This window comes from Trifolium pratense, linkage group LG4 (genome assembly GCF_020283565.1).
Source record: "Trifolium pratense cultivar HEN17-A07 linkage group LG4, ARS_RC_1.1, whole genome shotgun sequence".
In the NCBI taxonomy this organism is placed as follows: Eukaryota; Viridiplantae; Streptophyta; class Magnoliopsida; order Fabales; family Fabaceae; genus Trifolium; species Trifolium pratense.
The window spans coordinates 10,788,853-10,807,807 of record NC_060062.1 but is presented as its reverse complement, the minus strand read 5'-3'; the positions used below and the strand labels follow the sequence as shown (position 1 = coordinate 10,807,807).

Genomic DNA, 18,955 nt, shown 5'->3' with positions numbered 1-18,955 from the left:
TGGTGGACTACACTTCTTTGGGTGATCATTTTGTCCAGTTTACTTCTTCAGCAGGTTGTTCTCGTGCACGACGGTCTTTTATGCAGCTTATTTGGCTTGCTTGTGTTTGGATTATATGGACGGAAAGAAATCATAGATTATTCGGCGGCTCAGCTAGTACTTCTCATCAATTGTTGGATAAGATCAAGCTGTTTTCCTATAGGTGGTTGAAGACGACGAATGTGACTTTAGTCTCAAGCTACCATAGCTGGTGGTCTGATCTTTACTTTGTTTGAGTCTTGTATGATTTGTTTTATGGTTCTTTTCGTGATTCTTTGTAAATATTTTTAGTCGTTCTCGGTACACCTTTTACTGGAGATGCTGTTTTATTAATATATATCTCATTTTGGCTTGTTAAAAAAAAAATTATTATAAGTATTGAATAGTTAAAATTAATTATTAATTTGTATTTAGTCTAAAATTTAGACTTAATACATTAATTAATTTTTCTTTGACTCAACTTTTAGTATATTTTTGTGATAAAAAAAGTATTTTCCTTTATAAAAACATACGTAATTCAAGCGGATTCTAGGGTGGGAGACTTTAATATGTCTCTCATTAATGCATCATATCTTTTATTCATTGGATGAAATTGATTGAATAAGATGCATGATATTATGATTTACTGTGAGTATTATATAATATCATGCATCTCATTTGCTCCATGAAAAAAAGAAAAAAAAATTTCCTAAAAATATCTGAAATTTTTTCTCGAAAAAAGATCGGAAACTTTTTTTCCAAAAAAACTCCGGAATTGTTTTTATCTGAAATTAAAACTTTTTTCACCGAAAAAATTGGGAACTTTTTTTCCGAAAATTAAAATTGAAATTTTTTTACTGAAAAAAGATAGAAAAATTTTATTCCGTAAAAACTCGGAATTATTTTTATCTGAAATCGAAACTTTTTTCTGAAAAAAAATGGGAACTTTTTTTCTGAATAAAATCTCAGATTTTTTTTCCCGAAAAAAGTTCGGAAACTTTTTTTCGAAAAAAACTCCAGCATTGTTTTTTTATCTGAAATCGAAACATTTTTCCGGAAAAAATCGGGAACATTTTTTCTGAATAATATCTTAGATTTTTTTCCCGAAAAAAAGATCGGAAACTTTTTTTTCGTTTCGAAAAAAACTTTGGAATTGTTTTTTGTCTGAAATCGAAACTTTTTTCCGAATAAAATATCAGATATTTTTTCCCGAAAGAAGATCGGAAACTTTTTATCCGGTTATGATATTTGGTTATGGATTGGTTATGGACGGTTATTTTGGTTTATCCATGATGTTCATCCCTAACTCCATCCAATCCATCAAAGTTATGGTGCATTGGTGAGAGACCTGTTAAGGTCTCCCACCGTAGAATCCGCCTGTAATTCATTCTTAGAGGCATTCTTCCATAGACACATGATTTAGGCACACACTCACAAATCAAAATAATTAAAACAAAAATAAAATAATCACATCAATTAATATTATTTAAATTATTTTATCTTTATTTTTTATTTATGTGAGTGTGCCTAAGAAAAATTTGTTTAGGCTTTGCGTATGCAAGTATTTCTCTTCATTCTTATAGGGAGGGGATTGTCTCCCATGACATTACCCTCCATTGAAATCTCATCCATTCATTTTTTCTATCACATCTTATTTTAATTATTTAAAAAATTATACAGGGTGAAGATATACACTTTAATCTCTCATGTTGGATTCTCACGGGAGAGAACCATTTCCCATTCTTATATGATACACACAAACAGAGACGTTTATTCCAGTATATTTTATTCTATTGGTCTAGTAACATTCTTCTGAAAAGGAAATAATAGATAGATAAATAATAAATAAATATATAAGAAGAAAGTGATGAACCAAACCAAAAATTGGCATGTGCACTTGCATGTGGAATACAGCGACACGATGCCAACTTTGGCTACCGAAAAATTTAAGAAACAAAAGCACGTATAATCGATAGCACACCAATGCACCATACAAAACATGTCACTTTCAAGATTTCATATTTTCACTTTTATTATTATTGCTAGCTAACAATTGATTGATTAAACCCACAATTTATTTCTAAACAATTACTTTTGTTTTATTTTTTTTAAAATTCAGTATCAAAAACCGACTAAAGATGATCAATCATATCGTTCAGTTGTAGAGCCTCATCTAAAGTCATAGTTATTTTTATTTTTTTTGCATTGTATGGACTAGTCCATTAAAATTGGTATTAGAGAGAATCGATCCTCGACATTAAGAGAAACACACCTCAAAATCTCAAGTCAATACTACTGGACCAACTCCGGATTTTTTTTTTAATTTAATCTCTAAATATAATAAGAATAAGTAAGGAAATTAATGCTAGAAGATTTATATGAAAGCCAACCGACATCTACATCTCAATGATTGATCTAAATGAAATCATTGTAATTAGAAATTGGTGTGAAACACTGAGTGTATGAACCTAGCTATATCGAGTGTATTTATGGTCCCTAAGATAGACGAAGATTCTTTAGAAAAACTAAAACGAGTTAGAGCCGAATGATTTGTGCCAAGTACTTGAAGATATTTGACTTTTTTTTTATTAAAGTTAAATTACATAAATTCTTTTCATATGAAACAAAACTAGCTAGAATTAAACATTACAGATAGAATTTACAAAATGTTACAGATTTATCGATCCAATTAAATCACACGATCAAGATATTTGTGACAACATTTAGGAAGTAACTTAACATAGTGATATAGGAATTTCCAAAATGAGTTTGTATTAGTAGAGACATCTAAAAAAAATTATAGAGTAGTAGTATTAGTAAATGAGAGGTATAAAATTAGAGATCGTATGCTTTCAAATGAAAGATTGTAGAGTGTAGATATTTGAGATTCATTTTATTCTAAAATGAATGATTTATTAGTTACAAAATATCCTAAAAGAGATTTTTTCTATTGTGAATAAATTTTTTAGACGTTTTATAGTTAATTGTTATACTATAGTTTTATCAAATGGATAAGCGTGTAATAGAGATTTTCCTATTTATCAAACTTTTTTTATATTAGTGAAAAATGATTAATTTTTTTTTTTTGAAAACTTGGTATCCGGCCTTAGGACCGACTAATCCAAGGGGACCAATCCCACCGCCCACTTGCGGGGGCCCCATTTAAAGCCAGAGTTTTTTTGCTCTGTATGGACTTAGCCCACCGAAATTGGCACCAGTGGAAATCGAACCTGAGACCTTGAGAGGAGTATACTCCAAGGGCCCAAGTCAACACCACTCGACCAACCCCAAGTGGGTTGAAAAATGATTATTTTTAAGTGTTATTGATGTTATTTCTAATTTAAATCGATGATAATTCTTTTGGGTTTTTTTTTTTTTTGCATTTTTTTCTTTTATTAGGGCCTTTTTAATAATGCACGGGGTCTCCAAAAAGTTGGAGACGCCCCTGCTAGGAAATCAACTTCTGGATTCTTGATTACATTTTTAGTGGAAGTTGTATCGTGGCAGTTGAAACTACAAAATTGTGTTGCTTTGTCTACCATAGAGGTACAATTCATTGCAAAAATCGAAGCTTGCCAGGAAATATTATGGATGAAGCGTTTCTTGCATGAATTAGGGCAAGAACAAGATAAGTATGTCGTGCATTGCAATAGTCAGAGCGCAATCCACTTGAACAAGAATTCTAATTTTCACTTGAGATGATGACCAAGTACTTATCGGAGAAGAAGTACGAGTTTTACAGAAGAACCGTTGGATTGGTGGAGCGCTCCACCTAAATCAGAAGGGGGAGAGTAATGAATTTCCTCTTTAGGAGGAGAGGAAATGAAGGAGAGTTAACCAGCCAATAAAAATAGTAATTATGAAATTATAGAAAGCACGAGTTTTTCTAGGAAATATATGGAAAGTAAACCTTGCTTGAATTATAGTCTCTCTTTACTATTTTTCATGAGTTATAAGCCATACTCTCTTACATTTATAACATCGTCTTAGTAAAAATCTTTTGAGAAGAAAAATTCAAAACGGAGTTTAGCCACCATTTTGTGTTGGTGAAATTGTAATAATGATATTTGAATTCTCATTCATTTTTACAAAGAAATTATTATTGTTATTATTGTAGTGTGGGAAAAATACAATCTTAAAATAATCATCCGCTAACATTATATTAGGAGTTTTAAGTAATATCTTTTCTAATAGATGAAAGGATGAATTTAGATAGAATAAAATGTGAAATACCCTCTTGAAATATCAAAATTCGTCGAATACTCTCCTGAGATTTGAAAATAGGCAAACACCCCCTGAAATTGTAAAATGTCAATCAAATTGTCCCCTGTTCCGTTTACTCGGTCTATTTTGATGAGAAAAATATGGATGAGATAAGAATTGATAAAGAGTATGATGTTGGTGATTGATGTTTCTTGTCTGGTTATGAATCTATTGACTCAGATTGGTTCATTGGGTGGTTAGGATCTCTTGGTTCTGATTTTGAAAGCAATGATAATGATGATGTGAATGATTCTGGCGATGATAGTTTTGCTATTTTGGTTTCTTGTTATTACCTGGTTGCAAGGAGATTGAAGGTTCAAACGATGTGATTTTGAAGACTCAAAATAGACGGAGCAAACAAAGGATGAGGCAATTTGATTGACGTTTTACAGTTTTTAGGGGGTATTTGGCATTTTCCTCATTTAAATATTGAGAGGGTGAATTGAATAAACTCTAAGGGGTGCTAACACCTTCTCCAAAAATGCAGCCAAAGAGAAATGGAAAAACCCATCAAAATTCTAACTTTAACCTTAAATACTACCTAGTTTGGTGATGCTAGCTACCATGACAATGAATTGTATATGCGACCCACACAATATTGCCAAATTCAAAACTTAAATTCCACAATATGGTAGTTTATTGGCTATTGAAATATTCCATAATAAGTAGAGTCTCTGATGTAACCTCGACTTCTAAAGTAACTACAGTAATATATTCTATATGAAAAAGACTTAAATTTAATTTATTTATGATTACAAACATCCCGTGTCAAATGCAAGTAACATACGCAAAGGCCACGATAATTTGATGATCAAAGATTCAAGAAATCAAGTTCATGCTGCATCACATGTTGTTATCTCTATCCATTGATAGTACCATTTTCGTCCAGCAATTGGGGCAATCCTTGAATGCATGAAGAGTCATATCCACTATATATTTTAGGATTCGGAAATATATATATCTTATATCTTGTGAAGATATATTAATTAATACGTTGCGTTTAATGTAAATTGATTCAGTTAGTAAAGAATTAACTCATTAGTCTCGTGAACTTAGTTCAGTTGCTGGTAGGAAAACATTATATATGCAGGAGGTCGGTGTTCAAACTCCGATCATCATAGTTATCGACTTTAAGAGTGAAATTTCTAGCCATTAAACTAATTGACGAAAAAATAGAATTAATTCATTATTCTCTCTCAACCTTGAATTATACATCGATTCTAGCTATTTCCACGACCCAACTCATTTTAACTTTTTTTCATTTTAAAAAAAATTGTATCTTCTAGATGTAATATATAACTACGTTTCATTTCTTTAATTTGTCACCATATTTTAGTTTTTTTAAATTGGAGAAGAAAAAGATTATTAACATATCAAATACAGTATAACTAAAAGTTGTTATGTCCAATATCTTAGTTTTTAGCAGATCAAATACACTCTCAATCTAAATTCTAAGATGATATCATTCGTTCAAAATCTATTGAACAACCTATTATTAAATTTCTCTTATCTATCCACCTACTATTTATATCCACATGTATCTTAAAATCCGATTTTGTAAATTTAGGTAGCCTTTCAAGATATTAATGAGTCTAAAGAAAAATTTTCTTAGACTATCTATTTTTCTCAAAGGCCCCTTGAATTTGATTATTTTTAGGTTTGCCAACTTAATTTGCCTTAAAAAGTCATAAACGTATGAAGAAAAAAATTGTTGTTATTAATTCTTGTTTATCTTTACCAAAAACACCGTATTGTTTGGTAATGTTACTGTTTTGTTTTGATAAAAACAGGACTATTATGCTTGCCGACCATTAAGACATATAAAATGTTTTGTTGAATAATAATAGATCCACCTTAAATACTTTGAAAGGGAAATATCCTATATCTATATCTTATGAAAAAAGTGAATTCTACTTTTTCTTTTAAAATTTAAATTAAATTTTATTATAGTGCTTGAATGTTCAAATTGTATTCCATCTGGCCCACCGCCATTGATCGGTTTATAATTATTTTATTTCATCCACCTAAATATTATCCTCATCTTTAATCACACGTCATCATAATGGAAACAACAAAACAACACTAAAGTTTTTCTTTTTTATGAAAAAACAACACTAAAGTTTAAAAATTATAATAAAAATTAATATTTATAATTTATATAAAAAAACTAAAGTTTAATAATTATAATTTATACAAAAAAAATCTTTTTTTTTAAACAAAAAAAAAATCATTAATCATATGTTAAAGAAGTTAACACAACATTGAGAGAATATAATAATTATAATAAAATTTAATAAATATCTTTGGTACCATTTTTAAACATTTTTGTCATAAAATTATAAATAAATAAATAATCGTTAATAAAATATCTCACTAGACATCACCGGTATATGCATGTGTAGTACATTAGTTAACATAGAGTGACATACTCTCTTCAAACTTTTTTTTTTAAGAAACTCTTCGAACTTAAATATAAACAAAAGTTAAAATCTATTTTATTTAAATTTAGAAAATTAGTATTTAATAATGTTAAACATTGACAATGAACAAATTATTAAACATTTTCATAATATAAAAACTTATAAAAGAGTTTGTTTAATTTGAAAAAAGTAAGCAATAAACCAAACAACATATGTTAAATGTCAAAGTTTTAATTTATCGAATAATTTTTTATTGTGTATGATATTTAATGGACAAAAATATTATTTTGAAAAAAAAATTGCCTTTTGCTTTTCTGAGGGACAAAGACAAATCATTTAATCACTTAAATATATGATCATGTTTTTTTTTTACTTAAATAGTGTATAAGTAACTAATTTTGAAGTTAATATGATGAGTATACTCACTTTTCACACCAAAACCACTCACCCTAAGCAAATCAAACATGGAAAGGAAGGTACCACTAGAATCTCCCACCTATCAAAACCTTATGAATTTATCAAAGGGGCCACCAAATATCATGTACTAGTACATATCCCCTCCCTCTCTCTCTCTCTCTCTCCTCAACAAATGTTTCTGTCTTCACACTCCAAATGAGCATCTCATCACCACTACTACCTCCTACTCTTGGCCCCTCTCTCCTATTCCCATTTATGTTTTCTTCTTTTCCATTTCAACAACCTACTCTTTCCTTCACTCTCCACTTTTAAAAATATCATTTTTTTTCTTCCTTTTTCTCTAAAATAAAACATTATTATTACTCAATGAACTCTCCAACACTTATTTAACCTTCTTATTCCAAATTCTAAACTTTACTAAAATCATAAACTTATCATACCATATAATTCATTCATGATGAACAAATTGGTGGTGGAAGTTCATGATGCTAGTGACCTCATGCCAAAAGATGGAACAGGTTCATCTAACCCTTTTGTTCAAATAACCTTTGATGAACAAGAAGTGAAGACACAAACCAAATACAAAGACCTCAATCCTTATTTTAATGAAAAGTTTGTTTTCAACATAAACACTTCAAGAGATCTTGCTCATAAAACAGTTGAAGTTTCTGTTTACAATCACAATGAGGAAAAACCAAGTAGTAAAAAAAACTTTCTTGGAAGGGTTAGAATCTCAGGTAATTCTATTCCTTTATCTGAATCTGAATCTATTATCAAACGATACCCTCTTGAACATTCAAAAGGAGATATTGCTTTAAAAATGATTGCTTTTCATGACCCTTTTGCTAATACACCTCCTTCTCCTAAACCTCACCCTCCTCCACAACATTCACAAACAAAATCTAGTTCTTTTTTTGAAGAACATGATTCTGACCATGATGATGAAATCCCTTTGCAAGAAATAAACACTAACATAAACATGGAAGATGAAGAAATGTTTAGTGATAGTGAGAAAAAGAAGAAGAATAAGAAGAAAAAAGAAAAAGAAGTTAGAACTTTTCATTCCATTGGAACTGAGAAACCTTCTCATGGTCATGGTCATGGTCATAGTCATGGTCATGGTCATGGTCATGCTCATGCTCATGCTCCTGCTTCTGCTTTTCCTCCTGTTCATCAAGCTCCAAAGTTTCAATCTTTTGTGCAACCAGAAACTCAAACAAGAGTTGATTTTGCAAAATCAGGGCCACCAAATGTTATGTTAATGCAGATCCCAAAACAGAATCCAGAATATGCATTGACTGAAACAGCTCCACCACTTGCAGCTAGGTTGAGGTATAAAGGAGGGAATAAGGTATCAACAACTTATGATTTAGTTGAACAAATGCATTTTTTGTATGTGAATGTTGTGAAAGCAAAAGAACTACCTGTGATGGATATCTCAGGTAGTCTTGATCCTTATGTTGAAGTGAAACTTGGTAACTACAAAGGTGTTACAAAGCATTTGGAGAAGAATCAGCATCCTGTTTGGAAGCAAATCTTCGCCTTTTCAAAGGATAGGTTGCAATCAAATTTACTTGAAGTTACTGTGAAGGATAAAGATCTTATCAGTAAAGATGATTTTGTTGGTAGGATTATGTTTGATCTCAATGAGGTGCCGGTTAGGGTTCCGCCCGATAGTCCTTTGGCTCCTCAGTGGTATAGATTGGAAGATAAAAAGGGGATGAAGATAGAGGATGGTGAAATCATGCTTGCTGTTTGGATGGGAACACAAGCTGATGAGTCTTTTCCTGAGGCATGGCATTCTGATGCTCATAATGTTAGTCACTCAAACCTCTCGAATACACGGTCAAAGGTGTATTTTACGCCTAAGCTTTATTATCTTAGAGTTGAAGTTATTGAAGCTCAAGATTTGGTTCCTCATGATAAAGGAAGAGTTCCACAAGCTTCTGTTAGAGTTCAGCTAGGAAATCAGATGAGATTCACAGGGCCTTCTCAAATGAGAGGTATTAACCCTATTTGGAATGAGGAGCTTATGTTTGTGGCAGCAGAACCTTTTGAGGATTTTATAATTGTGACAGTTGAGGACAAATTTGGTCCTACCAATGTTGAAATCTTGGGAAGGGAGATTATGTCAGTCAGAAATGTTCCACAAAGGATGGAGACTGGAAAGCTACCGGATTCTCGTTGGTTCAATCTTCATAGGCCTAGTGCAGTCGGCGAGGAAGAAACAGAGAGAAAGAAGGAGAAATTTTCGAGTAAGATTCATCTCCGAATTTGTCTTGAGGCGGGGTATCATGTTCTTGATGAGTCCACGCATTTCAGCAGCGATCTTCAACCATCTTCGAAACACTTGAGGAAGAAAAACATTGGTTATCTTGAAGTTGGGATACTTAGTGCGCGGAATTTGCTACCTATGAAGGGAAAAGATGGTAGGACTACTGATGCATACTGTGTGGCCAAATATGGCAACAAATGGGTTAGAACAAGAACTCTGCTTGACACACTGTCCCCTAGATGGAATGAGCAGTATACATGGGAGGTTCATGATCCATGCACTGTGATCACAGTTGGTGTTTTCGACAATCACCACCTCAATGGTAGCAGTGACCACAAAGATCAGAGAATTGGAAAGGTAAGAATTAGGTTATCAACTCTTGAAACTGATAGAGTATATACTCATTTTTATCCTCTATTGGTTCTACAACCTAATGGCCTGAAGAAGAATGGAGAGCTTCATCTGGCTGTGAGGTTTACTTGCACAGCTTGGGTTAATATGGTAGCTCAATATAGTAGACCTTTGCTTCCAAAAATGCATTATGTTCAACCGATACCTGTTAGGCACATTGATTGGCTCCGCTATCAGGCCATGCAAATTGTGGCAGCAAGGCTAGCAAGAGCTGAGCCACCGCTTCGACGTGAATCAGTCGAGTACATGCTTGATGTGGATTACCATATGTGGAGTCTAAGGAGAAGCAAAGCAAACTTCCATCGCATAATGTCGCTACTCTCGGGTTTTACAGCTGTGTGTAAATGGCTTAATGACATTTGCACTTGGAGAAACCCAATTACAACTTGTCTTGTTCATGTCTTGTTAATTATACTTGTTTGCTACCCTGAGTTGATGTTGCCAACCATTTTTCTTTACTTGTTTGTGATTGGTATTTGGAATTACCGGTTCCGACCAAGGAATCCACCTCACATGGATGCTAGGCTTTCACAAGCAGAAGTTTGTCATCCAGATGAATTGGATGAGGAATTTGACACTTTTCCAACTACAAGACCTTCAGATATTGTGAGAATGAGGTATGACAGATTGAGAAGTGTTGCAGGTAGAGTACAAACTGTGGTTGGAGATTTAGCTACTCAAGGAGAAAGAGCTCAAGCTCTACTAAGTTGGAGAGACTCAAGAGCTACAGCTATTTTCATCATCTTCTCGCTGATCTGGGCTGTATTCATTTACATTACTCCATTCCAAGTAATAGCAATTATAGTTGGACTCTTCATGCTTCGTCATCCTCGGTTTCGGAGCAAGATGCCATCAGTACCAGTTAATTTCTTCAAGAGACTGCCTTCGAAATCAGATGCAATGTTTTGATACTCAGCTTGTATTCTATCTTTTTTCACCTGTTGTGGAATTATTATTGTTCACAAATAAATACTTATGAATAATCAGACTTGCACCATTACACCCAAATTAAATAGGGTATAGGTAAAATGTGCATAGTTCACTTCCATTTTCATTATATGTATATCCCAAATTCTCAGTTTCAGCTATCAAAATAAACATTCCTTCATCCTTGTAATAGCTTCTTTTTTTTTATAATTAAATTATGATATATGTACTTCCTGTTATTGTGAACCACACCAGTCAAACATTGCTGTAAAAGGATTTGTGTATGAATCATATTCATATTTATTAATACAACAGCCGCAAAACATGAAGCAAGATGTGTGGTGTGTGGTGAGGTTTTGCATGACAACACATGTGCGAATACTTGATAAAATCCGATCAATTTGTAAGTCAAAACTTTGGAATAAAAATGATTCCAGATAAAATTTTAAAAAGTAAATAATAACAGCCTTTTTATTAGGACCAAATAACACTAACCCTAAGATAAACTAATAAAGCAATAATTGTCAAGATGCTGATAGAGATTCCACCCAAAAGAGCCTTATCAACAAAGTCCCACTTTTTCATGCTCTTTTCTTGCTTTATATCAGATCCTGAGGCAAGTTCACTTTCAACCCTTTTGTGCAGATTCTTTCGCTTCCTTAGTATCCATCCAAACAAATTTTTGCTGTTTTGCTTCTGTGGCAGCACTACAGTATCTCTTGAATTATCGGCCGTCTCGAGAGTACTCTGACTGCAGCAGCTGTCAACATTTCCACAAGCACAAGATTCTGGCACTTCCGAGGTTACACAAGTGTTGGTTTGGTTACAACAGAGAGAAGACATATGCTGATTAGGAACCTGCTTGTTCAAAGCTTTATTGTCACTTGCATGATTTATTGTCTCAATTATTTCCCCAAAAACCGACCATCTTCCGACCGATGTTATCTTGGCCAGAGCTGAACTTCCAAGCATATTGTCTGGAGCAATTACGAGAACTTGTATATATCCTTTTGTATGACCAACCTTTAGCATTGAAAAAAAATTAATCAGATGAAAAATATCATAAACAAATACATAACATTATGAAGATGTCACAGGTTTAGAGTAAGTTGCTTCAAAGAATTCACATTTTATTTACATGCACACATCACACACAAAAGAAAGGGTTGAGGTAGAAAAAAAGAAAATTCTTCCCATCGCAACCTCATTTTCTTTTCAACAAGAGACCAGTGGATTCTATAGGCTGGATTCTAGGATGAAAGAGCGAATCTTGTCAATCACCTGTGTGCCAACAAATCTGACTGTAGGATGTGATAATCTCCCACATCCTAGACAGCACCCTTGAGACCACGGCTATGATATGGGAGAAGATATCTCCCAACACTAAAGTGCTGAAGATTCTAAGTATGAAAGTAAGACACTTTTCAAGCTAAACCAACTAAAGTCTCAAACATTGTATTTCGAAAAACATTGTACAATTATCAAGACCGTAAAAGTTTAGAAACAAATAAAAGGGTTTCAAAAACATAATGACCTATTCAAATAAATCCCAATATAAATGGAATAAATTTAAAAGGAATAAACGTCAAATCACAATTCAAGGTTTACTACACTTCCTTACCAAGTGCACTCCATCAGATGCAATATCAGTAATCCAAATTCTTTCCACTTTGCCTTCCATCCCAGAGTATGGCGTGAAGGCTTCAAAGACATTCGTCAGTTCACGGCTTCTTCTCTTCACCACATTACTTGGAACCTTTTTCATCCTAGCCGCAGGTGTGCCTATTCATTATTTTTCATTAATATTGTCTATTGAAGATAAGGAAAATATTTCAAAGTGAAAGATACCCTCTGGCATAAGCATCTTACACAAAGTGGGGATCCAGAAGAACTAAGTTAAAAAAAGAACTAAATTAAAGCTTGTTTGAACTTCATAACATAAGCACTTTTACCAATCAGTGTTTTATTATACTTACAGAAATAATTTATTCATCTAATAACTTGTTTTTAACTAATTTCAATAAACTTCCCAACATTGCTTATAAATAAGCACCAATTTAGGCTGTCTATGGTAGTTTATTGAATAAATATTTACTATATATACTGACCATCCAAATTCCATTAGGCCTTTGGCCCAGTGGTAACCTGGATAGAGAGATTAGGGGAGGAAAAAGAAGGCAGATTGTTGTGTTGTATCAGCAACAATATAGGATCTCCACATTACATTTTTTTCCTTCATAAAAATTAGAAAAATGTTTATCATAGTATTCTTTGTCAGGAAAGAAAGAATAGTTCACATAACACTTATACGCACCTGGTCGAGGATAAAATTGTGAAATATGAACTTGAGAGAATTTGTATTCTCTTATAAGGTTGACAGTTTGCTCAAAATCTTCATCGGTTTCACCTGAAATGCCCAAGAAGTAAGTTAGTATGATCCATAAAATACTTTCCAGATTATCTATAACAATTCCAAATCATACTTCTATATTTTCCAGATTAAGAGAATGTTACTTTACAATTCAAGGTGACAACAAACGACGCCCCAATTATAAGGTTTCATCAGCTATCTTGTCATTTATTATCATTATATTGTTGTACAAGAGTCTCAAACTTAGAACAACTATTTGCATGTTTTCATATAAAACTATTGACAACGTCAAGTGTTATTGTACTCTAGACATTTCTCGCACATGAAATTTCAAAGGTTAGTAAAACATGTAAGAAAGACCATCCACTAACCTGGAAATCCACATATTATATCAGTGGCAATCTGCATCCCTGGTACAAGCTCAGTTAAGGTATCTACAACAGTCCTGAACTCACTCACAGTATATTCTCGATTCATTGCCTGAGATATTCAGATTAGTCAATATACTATTAAGAATATCACTATCCACAATATTGTCAGGATTTCTTATGACTTACAGTCAAAATAGCATCACTTCCAGACTGAACTGGCACATGCAAAAAGGTGTAAACACATGGATGCCGTAGAACCTCTGCTATCTCTTTCAAGTGCTCAAGGATAAAAGGTGGATTGGTCATTCCAATACGCAGCATAGTGCTTGCATCAGCTGGTAATTCTGCTACTAAGGCATTTAATAAAGTTGGAAGATTGACACCAATGTCGCGACCTGTAAAACATCATGAGTCATGACCTAAGAAACCCTTGATATAAGACCCAAACTCTACTTAAGAACATTTTGCATAACCAAATTGCTTGGATGTATATGCACTAGTCAAAAAGGAAATTTCTTCAAATCCGATCTACAAATGTATTAGTGAAAGCAATTAAAAGAATCTGACCAATATTAGAAATTACCATATGCTCCGGTATCTTCACTACTCAGCCATATTTCTTTAACTCCATCAGATACCACAGACTTTACACGCCCAACCTGCACAGAGAGGATTAATAGAAGTATGGAAAGTGAAATAATGTGTGCATGTGTGTGAGATGAGGAAAATAAAATAGTAGATGCACGCGCGCACGCATGTGTGTGTGTGTGTGTGTGAGAGAGAGAGAGAGAGAGGTGAGGAAAATGTAATAGTGTGTATGCAGATGTGTGTGAGAGGGAGTGAGAGTATACAACATAGCTCACTACTACAGTACTTACAAGGCTATCTATTGTGTAACTCCCAAGGTGACCCCGAGCATGTTTTGTCTTGCAATAAGTGCAAGCACCTAAACATCCGACATTAATTGGAAGAATCTCAACAAATTTGTTCTTTCTCACCTGTTACAAAGGTTGAAAGGCATAATACAACACCCGATTTAAATAACATATTACATATAGCAGAAAATATATTTCATTCGAAATGAACAGGAATTATAAAAAGTTCGAATTAACACCTTTGGAAGGTCGAGTGCTGGCAATGTCTTACGGGTCAAAAGCCGCACTTCGTGACCTTTTAAAGTTTCCTCTACAACTTCAACAACACGGTCAATTTGCTGGACTCCTACAATGCTGATCCCTTCCAGCTCTTTTGTATCGCGACTACCTTGAGGGACACAGCCAGCAACAACTAGTGGTTTATTTGAAGATTTTCCTTTTGTTATGATGGTATCCATGGCAGATTGACTCGGGGATTTTACTGTGCAACTGCCGCCAGTAAATGAAGAACATGATTTTTTTTTCATAAGTATATATGGTTTTCTAAAATATTGTGCATTCATGCTATATTGTTCACTTTAATAGCTTCAGATAATAAAATACATGTCCACCCTATCTAATACACTGATGTACCTGCCTCCACCATAGTCCTTACACATGAATCACATAACACGATGAGACATTGACACCAAAGCAAAGGGGTATTAACATAGTTGATGGAAAGTGGCTTATAAAACATTTTCAGTTTGATTATTTAATCATGCTAATACACATACATAATCACTTTTAACCACATAAGATATTAGAACAATAACCTAGTTCTAGATTCTATGATAAATCAATTGCAAGAAAGAAAAATAAAACTTCCAACGAGCTCCAGTGTCAAAACTGTTCATCATCAAACTGATGGAGACAGCCCTGTCTACTTAAATAAAATGGACTCTTTAATCACTCGATTTCCATATCCTTTGAAACAGAACTGATTCTAATAGGAAAAGATATGAAGTTAAATATGATAGATTGATTACCTTGAAGAAAAAGCACCCTTGAGAACCATTTAGGTATCAACAATTAATTTAGGGTTAAATATATTGTAAAGCGTATGCAAGTAGCCATGCAGATACGAAACCAATGCTTATTATAGATTAGTAACTACTTTCTGGTAACCTAATCAATTACTTTTTTACTCTTCTTTTCTATGCTATGAAGAATATAGATAACGATCTAAAAGAAAATACTAAAACTTTTTCAAATGTTATTCTTAAAAAATTGGAGCCGGCAACAGAAATTAAGTGCACCACTGATCGTGGTTTTAAATTGCGGTCACCAAACTTAATTGCTTCCACAATATAGAACATTTTGAAGTCCCCAGAACGACATAACAACTACAACTTCAGCCTCATCAGGCGCATTATACCACAACGTAAGGTTCACAGCATAACTGCGGTCACAATTTAAAACCATGCTACAGGTATTCAGCCTTCTAATCAAACTATCAAATAATCAGTTAATGCAACAATTCTAAAAGACATGTTTTCACACCTTACAATATAAGGGTAAGCCAAAATCTGAGACTAGTAAATGATAATTGTCTAAATCCCCATTTAACTTGTTAGTGTGTACAAAGCATTACAGTAAAACTCAACTGGAACTGGGTAGTGGAATTTGAACAATTTGAAGTTTGAACAAATCATTATTGTTCTGTGATATGCTATTCAACACAAACTACAAAGTGTTGTCAAATAGTAGCTATACCAACCGAACCCAATAACATTGTAGTATAGCAGACTGGAATTGGAACAAACCAGTATTTCCCGCAATTCGCAATTGACAACAATGTCAACGGTTATTTCAAACTTAAAGAAGTGGCAATATCACCATGCCCCAAATTTCCATATCCCCTAAATCCTATTCTATCTATAAATTACATATCAAAAATAGTATAACCTAACAAATTTCGTGACTAAGTATAAGTGATAGTATTAGTAATCCCACAAAAACTAATCAAAACAACAACGATAACAACGACACCAAAGAGTGTTTGTGAGGTAAAAAAACTAACGTGTTTATGAGCCATAGATCTGCTTCATCAGGATTATCACTCAATGAGTAACCAAAAGCTGAAAGCTGACCAGCCATATATTCACTATCACTCTGTTCAAATCAAACACAATTAATTAATATCAATCAACTAACTAAGCTCAATTAATCATAATTACTATTAATTAATTAATTTAATAATACATAATTGATAATTCTACTATGGCAAATTGAACATACCTGATTATGAGAACATCCAAATGTCTTTATGAAAATAGTCTGCAAAAAATAATAAATGATTAGAAAAATTATGAAAAAGAAAAAGATGAAGAATAAGAATAAGAACCTGAGTGCCGGGGATTGAAGGGGAAGGTGAAGATAATAGTGAAGAGCGTTGATTCTTCTTCGTTTCAAAGCCAACGGTAGCGGAGGTTAACGGAGAACGAAAGCCCGGTGGAGTTCCGGCGCCGGTTCCGATGAGCAAATCTTCAATGTCCTCCATTTCTTCTTCTTCTCTGTGCTGCCACTGTTTACACTTTCAGCCCTAATAAACGTATGCATTTTCAATTTTATTTTTAAGGTTAAATATGTTTTTCCTTCGATAAAATAAGAGAATTTTTATTTTCATCCTAAAAAAACATATATTTTCATCCTTAAAAATTTACTTATTAAGGTTAAATATTTTTTATATTTTTTTAACATATATAATATAAATTTATATAGGTTTAATATAATATGCCCGAAAAAAAGTTTAATATAATAGAAACACATCTTAAATAACATAAAGGGTCATAATATTACATTAAAATTAGTTTAAATACCTTGCATTCGCACGGGTCATTGACTTTAATTCGATATTTAAGTTTGTCATTATATTATGGTAGAAAATTTATTTAAAATTAAATATTTAAAAAATTATTATATAATATTGTTAAAATATAAGTGGAATTATTGTGTTTTTTCTTGTAAATTTATTAATTCAATTTTTTATGTTTCCCTGATAAATAATGGTTCGTGTATATTTTAATAAAAATTATAAATTTTATTAAGAATATTTATGGTACTTTAGTAAGTTTGATACTAATTAACTTTATTATTATTTGTTAGTAGTAACCTTGATAGTAATATTATTTATGTTTTTTTTTTATGAAAAATATTGTTTATTTTTTTATATAAAGTATTTTTTATTAATTATTTCTATATTCTTATTTTTATATAGTTTCTTCTTATTTTTACTATATTCTTTCTACCATTTTTTTATTGACTAAAATTTTTATAGTGTTTTTTTTTCCGTATTTTTATGAGTATAGATTGTTCTGTTTTATTTCTATCTATAATTTGTTTTGTTCCTATTTTTATGCATAACATTTTTTTTTTGTATTTATCTTATATTTTTTTATATATTTGTTTTTTTTTGTATTTATCTTATATTTTTTCTATATATTTTTTTTAGTGAAATTATAATGAAGGATATAAAACTTGCAACGTGTTAAAAGCAATAAGGATAATTTAGGAACTTTGGTGGTAATCGATTTTAATATATTAGTAATAATAATAATAATAGATAAGCATATATTGATTATTAAGAACTAAAAATATAATTTTAAAAAACTAAAAACAAAACTGAAAAATTTTAGGATGAAAATAAGTGTTTCTTTATAGAGACAAAACCTAAACTCATTACTTTTATAGGCACAAAAAATACATTTTATCCAAAAAATCAATGCATAATAATTTTGTAGTATAAATTTTAGCAGTTTGATCATAGTTTGGTCTTCAACCCATCCATTGCGAATATTAGAAGGATGGGTAAATTTTCATGAGTGAAGATCTTTTTCATTTTATGTGTATCGGAGTATTCACATTACATGAATTCTACTATTATTAAAACAACAAATAGACAAAATAAACATCAAAGAGATAGCAATAATCTATGGTCTTACATTAGGGCAAAACTTACACACCAAGCATTTGGAAATAGACTCGGATTTCATGCAATCATAAATTTACTGCAATCAAGCGGTTAGACATTGGGGATCGTCCGATCATAGAATGGAGAAAGTAAATATATGGTGGAATATCGATATAAATATGGAAACTAGTTTTTTTTTTTTTTTTTTACAATTAAATATGTAAAGTAGTTAAATACTTATGTGGTCATTTTTGTTTATTAAAAAAGTGATATATCTAACTTACACTATAGAGTACACAAAAGTTAAAATTGTAGGCATACAATTTAAGAACAAAACCGGTAACTTGCACGTGAAATGTGAAAGATAAGTAGAGTTTATTTTTAAATAGTGTGGTAGTAGTGGTGTAGTACACTATGGTAGTTTCTCCGATCTCATATATATATATATATATATATATATATATATATATATATATATATATATATAAGCAAAAATTACTTTTTTAGATTCATTCGAAAAGAGATGTATTTTGTTTATGATTTGGACTAGATACATTACTTTTTTAATGAATTTAAAAAGATAACTTTTACTTATATATGAGACCGGAGGAACTATCACATTACAATTATCATTATTCAATCACGGGGTCATTGA

At 32.0% G+C, this 18,955-nt stretch overlaps 2 protein-coding genes across 7 annotated transcripts; one reads left to right on the top strand and one right to left on the bottom strand.

The window, feature by feature from the left end:
* The first annotated feature begins 7,112 nt into the window (after positions 1-7,112).
* On the top strand, positions 7,113-10,921 carry LOC123919687 (FT-interacting protein 7). 5 transcript variants are annotated; one of them, XM_045971672.1, is made up of 2 exons: positions 7,230-8,222; positions 8,259-10,921. In XM_045971672.1, exons 1-2 carry the CDS (start codon positions 7,573-7,575, stop codon positions 10,711-10,713), a joined length of 3,105 nt encoding a protein of 1,034 aa, XP_045827628.1. In that variant the 5' UTR covers positions 7,230-7,572; the 3' UTR covers positions 10,714-10,921. The 5 variants fall into 5 exon arrangements, with proteins under 5 accessions (XP_045827625.1, XP_045827628.1, XP_045827626.1 ...); XM_045971670.1 differs by having other exon boundaries at positions 8,253-10,921; XM_045971673.1 differs by having other exon boundaries at positions 7,230-8,226; positions 8,263-10,921.
* A 72-nt stretch (positions 10,922-10,993) lies between these two features.
* On the bottom strand, positions 10,994-16,965 carry LOC123919689 (threonylcarbamoyladenosine tRNA methylthiotransferase). Of its 2 annotated transcripts, XM_045971677.1 has the most exons (11): positions 16,735-16,965; positions 16,629-16,667; positions 16,411-16,502; positions 14,588-14,837; positions 14,352-14,471; positions 14,057-14,132; positions 13,660-13,868; positions 13,474-13,582; positions 13,046-13,138; positions 12,353-12,513; positions 10,994-11,754 (listed from the first exon to the last, which is right to left on the bottom strand). In XM_045971677.1, the coding sequence occupies exons 1-11, from the start codon at positions 16,888-16,890 to the stop codon at positions 11,206-11,208; spliced, it is 1,854 nt and encodes a 617-aa protein (XP_045827633.1). In that variant the 5' UTR covers positions 16,891-16,965; the 3' UTR covers positions 10,994-11,205. The 2 variants fall into 2 exon arrangements, with proteins under 2 accessions (XP_045827633.1, XP_045827632.1); XM_045971676.1 differs by having other exon boundaries at positions 14,057-14,471; positions 16,735-16,945.
* Between the last annotated feature and the right edge of the window lie 1,990 nt (positions 16,966-18,955).

What these genes read in the sequence shown, in the direction of transcription:
- LOC123919687 (XM_045971669.1), top strand. Translation starts at nt 7,573, where the DNA reads ATGATGAACAAATTGGTGGTGGAAGTTCATGATGCTAGTGACCTCATG.
- LOC123919689 (XM_045971676.1), bottom strand. Translation starts at nt 16,890, where the DNA reads ATGGAGGACATTGAAGATTTGCTCATCGGAACCGGCGCCGGAACTCCA. An exon ending in CTTCAATCCCCGGCACTCAG is followed by an intron (nt 16,668 to 16,734) that starts GTTCTTATTCTT and finishes TATTTTTTGCAG; the next exon opens with ACTATTTTCATAAAGACATT. An exon ending in TTGGATGTTCTCATAATCAG is followed by an intron (nt 16,503 to 16,628) that starts GTATGTTCAATT and finishes TGATTTGAACAG; the next exon opens with AGTGATAGTGAATATATGGC.